Source organism: Oratosquilla oratoria, chromosome 34 (genome assembly GCF_046742065.1).
Source record: "Oratosquilla oratoria isolate Oo_2021 chromosome 34, ASM4674206v1, whole genome shotgun sequence".
Taxonomy (NCBI): domain Eukaryota; kingdom Metazoa; phylum Arthropoda; class Malacostraca; order Stomatopoda; family Squillidae; genus Oratosquilla; species Oratosquilla oratoria.
In genome coordinates, this window is record NC_134810.1 from 24,627,479 (window position 1) to 24,637,273 (window position 9,795).

General features: G+C 39.2%; 1 protein-coding gene across 2 annotated transcripts in view; it reads left to right on the forward strand.

The window, feature by feature from the left end:
- LOC143018115 (uncharacterized) overlaps positions 1–3,974 on the forward strand; it is a 494,912-nt gene extending 490,938 nt beyond the window's left edge. For both annotated transcript variants that reach the window (XM_076173237.1, XM_076173238.1), the window contains exon 23: positions 409–3,974. In XM_076173237.1, coding sequence (XP_076029352.1) covers positions 409–418 — 10 coding nt within the window. In that variant the 3' untranslated portion in view covers positions 419–3,974. The remainder of the gene's footprint in view (positions 1–408) is intronic.
- The last annotated feature ends 5,821 nt before the right edge of the window (positions 3,975–9,795 follow it).

Sequence of the window (9,795 nt, forward strand, 5' to 3'; positions counted from 1 at the left end):
CTTGAGATACATGTACTGTATGCTGTTCATCTCGAATTGTGTGTGATGTCTTGTTTTTGTCTTGTCTTATGTGGATGATAGCTTTTAGTGAAATGTCCGATGTTTTCAGTTAGTTGCTGGTAGTTGGATGTTAGACATCAGACTTTAGTTGGTGGGTATTACTTGTTGAGTTGCATTGCATGTTAGATATTATTATTCTCTGGGCTAGCTTTCTATCTGTGGAATTTTGAAAACTGAAAAAACTAGTTTCCGAACCATACTTACTATAGTTGAACATTATACCAGACATTTTGATACATCTAAATTTTCAGTGTTCCCATTTGCTCACAACATTCATTCAGACAGAAAACGTTCATTTTGTTGACTGTTATTGAACTCGATTTATAAGCACTTTTTTTTTTTCATCAGAGACGTATGAGGATCGGCTTCTGTGTCCCCGGTCGAGGGGCATTCAGGATCTTGTCGCCTTCAGGAGAGACGCCGCAGTCCAGCCTCCATCTCGGTGCTCATCCGGGTCAACTCAAACGAGTTGGAGTCGCCGACGGGTTTCGTCTAAGATATTCGAGGACGCGACTAACCACGTCCTCCCTCAACGTCCGCACAGTATTAGACGCATCTGCCCACCGACGGTTTCCCACTGTCAAACATCTCATCTGCTGAAGAACGTCTTCGACCTCGACATGTTCTCGCTGTCGAGCAGTGCCTCAGAACTGAAAGTGATGAATGTGTTCGATGCAGATCTTTGTTTTGAAAAAATAAAAATAAAAACAAAAAAACAAAAAAGGAGGTCACGGGATGGAGCATCTGGCGACCACTCCTGCCGTTTTTCCTTACGTTAAACAGACTTGTCAGTTGTGGTTCCTGTGCATCCTTCAAGACCCGAAGAAGTCTTTTGACACTTTTGGTGGTCTATGACCTCGTTGTTCCTCTCAGTGTTGTGTTCAATTCCGTGACGCCTCTGTTGAAAAGGAGTGCCCACCTCCTTTGGAGGAATGAAACAAACATGTTTGTTCCGATTTGTAGGTGATAATCCTTTTGCTATATCGAGACGAAGAATAATTCATTCATTGTTAAGCCCCCTTCTTACCCTAAAAAAAAGAAAATCCCACTGAAAACCACTTTGGGTTTCCAACGGGTAGCTCGCAGTGCAACCAATGCTACTACTTTGACTTCCACAAAGGAAGCTGCCCTACTACCTTCGTCTTGTTACATTCCAAAGAGCTGTGACCTTGAAAACTGCACTCATGGGTGGAAGACGTTTGATGCCTGAGTGAGGGTGGCCGCCCCGCCTGCCCACGCTTGCGCCAACCACCTCGGCGCCCCAAAGACGTCGCGTCGATACCGACTCATGTTCAACTATTTTTATATCCTTGCAACCTAGTCCTTAGTGATGGTAGTCTTTGTTGATCACTTTCTAGGTATGAGGGCAGGAGCCTTCACGCCTTCCCTAGAGTGTACAGTCTATTTTGTATTGTGTCAATTGAACTGTAATCATTATTAATACTACGATTATTATAGGAGCTACTAGTTTCTCTAGAAGCAATGTGAGCGCATCCCAGTGAAACACTTGTAAACATTAATGTATTCTAGAATTGTTGTCTAGTTTTTTCCTAGATACTGTACAGTCTTATCTTAGAGAAGAACCCATTCCTAGGGGCTATGTGAATGTCAAGTTAGACCAGTATTTCACATCACCGTGTTTTGATTAGTTAGATGGGAAACTTAGATGATCAGGTGATCCGAGTGTATGTTGTTTATGGATGCAGTCAGTCTTGAAGCCCATGACGACAGGCAATGAAGTTGTAGTATCGTGGCTTGAATGTCCACTAGCTGTGGCTCACACAATCACAAACTGTGGCTCATGAAGTCGTGGGATGTGGCTCATGTGTCCACTAGCTTTGGCTCGCATGCCTCTATTCTGTGGCTCGCGAAAGCGCAGAACATGGGTTGCGAGTGTCCAGACTTTCACTGGGCCTTGGGACATGGCTGAAGGACGCTGGCTCGCGAGGTGCTTAAGGACGCATGTGCGTGTTAGCTACATTCCATATCAGGTCGTCGCCTTGTTCAATCCGAGAGACAATCAAGCTTCTCTGAAGGTTTTAGGACACTGCAGTCAGCCAGAGCAAGCAGAAGGATTGCGTTTTGGTTATTAATCACCAGTAAGGAATAATTGTGATAAAACCATTTCTGGTTATCTTTGTAGTGGCAGGTTTCTGGTAGTTTTGAAGAAGGTGAGCAGAGGTCGATGAGACAGAACACCACAGGGATTAAAGTTTGTTTGCAGAGCGACATGTTTTGATGCACGCGAATAGGGAAATGGGATTTGCTTGTATGTTTAATGAAAGTTGTATCAGAGAAAACTTAGATCCCTAAGAGAGACCAGATAATGTTATCACGACTTAGTACACAACACAAATTTCGGAAACCTTCGGCCTTTCAGCCCCTTCTGAGTCAACATTCCAACAGTTTTCCTCACTGAACTTTAGTAGTGTGCCGACTCTTAGATCTAGAAATCAAAACATTCCGTTTATTATATCGGACTTCTTGGAAAAAATCTTGTTTAGAAATTTTACACTAGAGTACGTATAGAAGTAGATAGATACAGTATGCATTTATATATACCTTCCTCGTGGTTGCTGGAGTCGTGAGAAATTTGGATACTGAGAGAATGTGGACTGTGGCAAACGAGAATGCTGGAGGTGGAGGTTTTTTCGGAAGTGGGACTTGGGCAAGAAGGTGAGTTTTCTGTGAGTGGGACTTGGGTGAGTAGTGATGGTGTGTAGCTGGTTTATCCTTTTCAATACAAAGCCTCCACCAGGTTTTCTCTTTTCGCAATATGCAGGTGTTGATGGTGCAGTCTTGCACCACCTCACGTATTAATATCATCCTGACCTATTTGCTAACTTGGTGAGGTCAGGAGGGAACCATCTTGGACGAAGATTGTTTGCATCCACTGGGCATCCCTCCCCTCTCCAAGTCTCTTTATCTAACTGTGATCAAACCAAGTTACGCAATGAATAATAAGCTCTTGTTATCTTTTGGATGGGATAGTTTGTGTTCTAGCATCTAGGATATCAGTTATCCCAGGACAAGTCTTCAGTAACTTACACACACACACACAAACACACACACACATACACACACCTCACTTTTGCACACATACACATATGGACATACACTGTCGGTCATGTTCACCACATGCTGTAATTCCATGTTCATGTACATCAAACCAAGTTATTCTATACCGGCATTATTGTGGGCCTTGGTTCTGAGGACATTGTTTGTGTTCTTCTCTGAACCCAATGGAGAAAGAAGTGTTATCAAACTTGATTTTTTTTTCTTTTTTAGTGCTGCGTGTTAGTGTGTTTGGTCTTGAAGTTTGGTTGTTTGTTTGTTTGCTTGTTAGTCCCGTGTCTTTTTCTGGGGAGACAAAGGACACGCTGACAACCTCTGACGTCATTGTCAGCATCTGCAACCCTTCCAGACCGACACCCACAAACCGTCAGCCATCGTGTGCAGAAAAATGGCCTTAATGCGTAAAGCAATTTTTTTTCTCAAGATAAAAAAAATGGATATTGTGTGCAAGTTGGGCTGATAGTGAGGTTGACAGGTGTCTCTGTAAAGGTGCTGAAGCACCTGAAACGCACTTGAAATACAACTTCAAGTCCTTATCCCCTACCCCACCCCACCCCGCCCCATCCCACACAACCTACATTACCACCCACCAGTTAGTCAACATCAACCGTGGGTCGTTCCACAATGGACTCCTTCCTGATTTTGATTCCTTGTCTAAAATATGAGATAGGATGTCGTAGGAAAATGTAGGCTGAGCTGCATAAATGATTTATGATTGTCCGTTTTGACATGTATTTTTTTTCATTTCCGACTCTGTACATATAATAATTTTGCCTTGCTTCAACGAATAAAGCGGAGGCCACCGTCTTGGCGAAGGTGCAACTTTCTCAAGACTCGCATTTGTTTGTGTTTTTTATATCTGCTCATAACTTGTCTTCACCCTCACTTTTCATTGCGGAAAGTGTAAACGAAAAAAATGATGAATACTATGTGCACAAGAACGTTCCAAAACCGATTATATACAGATCTATTTGCGTACACACGTACGTGGGTATGTATCTCGTATGTAAATTGAAACATAATGCATCTTCACACGGGGATAGAATCAAATAAATTTTGTGTTTATATATAATTATATGTATATACATATTACCCAGTTATATATATATGTGAATAATATATATTTTTTCCTTAAATCCAAATACGATGGATCTTCCCAGTAGAAGGTCTCTATCCTATCTATTGAAAATATGGTCTATATAACTTATGGAGGATTTGGGTGTTAGTTAACCTCATCACTCCCTGATAGGGAAATTTATCATATTCTTCGTATTCCTATACATGAATTCCTCACCTGGGAATTTTGAAATCCCTTCCACACGAACATCATAGTGTCTGTACACATAAAAGACAATATTGTCTTCTGTAACAGACGGACGCACTGCCTTTGCGTCTGTGAAAGACAATTAGTTTAACGTTTTGTTGGTTTGTCTTCTGAAGACAAAGGCAGTGGTTTCGTGACCGAGAACAATATTCTCTGTTGTGTCTGCAGACAGTGTATGGTGTTTGTGTTGACTGAGGTATAGGAATACTATGACAACTACTTTCACTACTCCACTCAAGCTCTCTGTTTAAACGGAGCAAACAAGATGATAGCAATGACAAAAATTGACAAAGTAAAACTGAACGCATGAATATCTAATGATAAAAACAAATTTTGTCTTTGAAATAAACGAAGAAGAAAAAAATCCACTCCTTGGGTGTTTCAGGAAAGTCTCTGAAGCTGTGACTTCATATAAGCTATGCATTCAGTACTCCAAGTGAAACAGATCACCCCACATGAGTGTCCTCTGCATGCACACACACATGTACACACACACATGTACACAGATACACACACACACACACGAATGTATGTATTGTGTGTGGTGTGTGTATACATGTGCATACAGCATTTCATACAAAATAAACTTATTCTATGACCTTCACCATGCCTGATACCAATCCTATCATTTACTAAGTTAACATCTTTAAGACAACCTGAATAGATACAATCACATCACACAACTAAGAAATTCCGAAGTGATTCATCACAAACAGCTGAAGGAGAACTGAGCCATCTCTATGGTGTTCGGAGGAGAGACCCAGGCCTTCCGCTTCCGCAGAGGTCAGGAAACCTGTCTTCACAAGAGGAAAGAATCAACCACTACTGGGGAGATCCTTTGTGAATATGTCTATAAATGTATAATTGTGTATATATATGTATATATATATATATATATATATATATATGCAATAAAAACACTAGGAGCGTGTGTTCACAAATGCGTAAATAACCATAGGAAAAAGTAAACTAACGAAGCAGAGCACTTTCGTGTAATTACATCTTCAGTGCAGATACAAAGAAGAAATATATATATTTGTATCTTCACTGAAGATGTAATTACACGAAAGCGCTCTGCTTCATTAGTTTACTTTTTCCTAGTGGTTATCTATGCATATATATATATATATGTGTATATATATGTATTATATATGTATAATATATATATGTATATATATGTATATATATATATGTATAAAAAAATATGTATATATATGTATAATATATATATATATATATATATGTATATATATATATATATATATATATGTATATATATATATATATATATATTATATTTATATATATATAATAATTATATATATATTTATATTTATATATAATATATATTTATATACATATACATATGTATATATGTATATATACATGTATATATATATACATGTATATATATACATGTCCATATATATATACATATATGTATATATACACATATACATTATATATATATATATATATATATGTATATATGTATGTGTATATATATATACACATGTACATATATATATACATGTATATATACATGTATATATATATACATGTATATATATATACATGTATATATATATACATGTATATATATATACATGTATATATATATATATGTATATATATATAATGTATATATATATAATGTGTGTGTGTATATGTATGAGTGTATTTATATATATGTGAATGTATATATACACTATATAAGTCTATGCATATATGTATACATTGTGTGTTTGTGTGTATGCATGTATGTGTATGTGTGCGCTAACTTATGGTGATGCATATATATGTGTATATATATATGTGTGTGTATATATATATATATATATATATATGTGTATATACAGTATGTATATATATATATATATGTGTGTGTATATATGTATATTATATATATATACATGTATGTGTGTATATATACATATATTATATATATATACATGTATGTGTGTATGTGTATATATATATATATATATATGTGTATATATATATATATATATATATTATATATAATATACATACATATATATTTACGTACACAAAGTGGCATTTCTGAACGAACAGGTGGGGTGGAAGATCAAAGACAGTGCCTACACGAAAAAGTTAAAATACATAAATGAATTAATAAACAAATAGATTCGTGTAGATTTCGCTAATAATCATGGAAAATAATCCACCTGTTGGGAGATTACTTATGTCCTCCCTGTCACATGGAGTGGCAAACTTTGTGCTTGACAAGGCAGAGATTGTAATGGCTCTCCTTCGAATGGAGGGTTAAGCTGAGCACTTGAAATATATACATCATTATGGATGCACACACACACACACACATATGTATAATATATATAATATATATATACACATATATGTATATACATATATATATATATATATATATATATGTGCATGCATACATATTCATTGTGTGTATATGTATGATTACACAATTATACATACATGAATATAGAGTTTTTGTATGTTTGTGTACATGTATGCTTATGTATGAATCTGTATATGTATATGCACATGTATGTATTTGTACATTCACGTATGTTTGTGTGTATATGTATGTTGTATATATGTACATATATAGGCATATATGTATTTCTGTATATGTACATATATACTTTATATATATGTATATAATATATATATATATATGTGTATATATATATATATATGTATATATATATATATATACGTGTATATGTATATAATATATATATATGTATATATATATATATATATGTGTATATATATATGCATATATATATATGTGCATATATATATACGTATATATATAATATATATGTATATATATATATTTATATGTATATATATATATATGTATATATATATATATATATATATATATATATATATGTATATATATAATTTGTGTGTGAGTTTGCGTGCATGCTTTTGTGTATGTGCGCACACGCGTGCACGTATGTGTTCACGCATGTGTTCCTGGTCATTTTCACTAAAGTTCGAATGTATTTCTGCAATCATTGTACAGTTGACCATTTCTCCTCCATCTTTCTACCAGTTCTCAGAGAAATTCCCATTTCCCTCTTGAACATAATTACTGCAAATACACTGATCCTCTAAAGTCGTTATTTATCAAAGTTTATAGGCTAAGATTATTCCTGAATTGATGTAAGCGATTTGTTTTAGATGTTCATCTTTTCTGTACATCATACTTGTATATACGGATCTATACTGATGCTGGACTTGATAAGTAATCAATTATTACTTCGACCGTTGTAGCTCGTTTAGCTCTTCTGTTTATTTGACCAAAAGCTGTAGAGAAAATAAATAAAGTTTGTAAAGCTGAGAATTAGCCATGTTTTGTTTATTTCCTCGGAAACGCATTGACACTGCCTCCTAGCAATGCTGAGAAGTTGAGATGTAATCAAATAGAAAATGAGAGAATTGCTTTAGTTTCATTCCAGGGAAATTTATGGGACTTCAGTCCGGATAGAGTGACTGCAATAACTGTAGCAGGAGGGTAACAGATGTCGATCACAAGTCCTTCACATAGTCCAAAACTAATGAATCACACACATACTTATGCTCACACACTGCACGTGCAGTGTTCTGGTATGGAGGACAACCAAGGAATGAAATCAAATCAGGGGGGGTTTGGTTTCGCTGAGTCACAGGTGCGCGGGTCACTCATACTGGTCATACATGTAAATATAAAGAAAATGGTGTCTTCCCCCATTTTCTTTGGAGATGGTTTAGACGTGGCAACGCTGCTGGTTTTGCCGGCCACACCCTATGGGTCACCAGATAATGGAAGTATAGTCTTCTGATTGGCCGCCTTCCCTTTGGCTATGGGCCATTTGCGAGTCCTGGTGAGTGCGCGTGCTTCAGCTCGCGTTCGTGACGTCATCAGTCCCGTATCGGTCTGCATAGGAGACGGTTGTCTCGGATGCGATCGGTGTTGGTTGCAGTACCGCCACTACACCACTCACCCCTCCTTTGGAAGCGAGGAGCTCGGAGGGTAAGGAGTCGCCCGAGCGGAGTGGGAGTAGCGGGCAGGCCTTCTGACCAGGCGTCCAGAGCGGGTGAGTGTGCCATCGAACGAGATTTCTAGAAAGGATGGGCTGGATGATGGAGAAGGCGGCAGCCAGCTGTAGGAGTGGTCATGGGTTTAACGAGAGGGTCCTGGCTGGGCATGGAGCTGTGGAGATAGATGGTTAGATGAGTGGGGTAAAGGTGAAAGCAGAAGTGAGTCTGGGGGGAAGGTAATGAGTTGATGAGTAGGCGGAACAATGGTGGTGGTCTGACAGGGTGGGCTGGTTTGTTGTGGGCTAGTGGCAGGGATGTGTTGTAAGGGGGAGTGGAGTTGGAAAGGAGGGTTGGAATGGTAAGTAATGGAAGATGGAGGGAAGTGAGCTGGTTTGAGCCTGTCGATGGAAATGCGGTCTGGCTTGGAACCCCGGTTAATGAAGAAGTGCTTCGCTGACCTATTGATGACCCTGTAGGGTCCATCATACGGGCGCTGGAGAGGGGCTCATCTGGAATCCCGCCTGATGAAGACATCCGCTGACTCGAGGGATGGAGGAACATTGATTTTGTGTGCGTCGTCCGTGGTGGTTGGGAGCGGTTGATGGCAAAGGCCTTGAGTAGTTGAAGGAGGGCGTGTCGGTCAGGGTTTCCAATGGCAGGGATGGCTATCTCCCCGGGAAGGCGAAGGTCCTCTGCATACAATAGCTGGGATGGAGACACGTCGCTGTCGACCTTGGAAGTACAACAGATGGAGAAGAGCACAAGAGAAAGGGCATCGGCCCAACCATAAGAGGGTTGCTGTGCTTTGAGTGAGCCTTTCAGCTGGCGGTGGAACTTTTCCACGAATCCGTTGGCCTGTGGGTGGTACACAGTGGCCCGGTTGCGGTGAGTGCCCAAGAACTGCAGGAGTCTGGACCAGAGATCAGATTCAAACTGGGCGTCTCAGTCAGTCATGATGGCGTGAGGGGCGCCGAATCTGGATACCCAACCTGAGAGGAAGGCACGGGTGGTCGTCTCAGCAGAGATGTCAGGGAAAGGAATTGCTTCCGGCCACCTGGTGTACCTGTCGATACAAATGAGTAGGTAACGCATTCCACGCGAGGGAGGTAGGGGCCCCACAATGTCCACTTGGACCGAGTGAAAGTGTTTTGTGGGTGCGGGAAAACGATGGAGAGGAGCATGTACGTGGTGCGTCACCTTTGATGACTGGCAGGTAAGGCAGGTACGGGTCCATTCCCTGACGTCTTTGTTGATGCCAGGCCAGACGACGCGATTCATGAGGAGACGTTGTGTTGCCCGAATTCCAG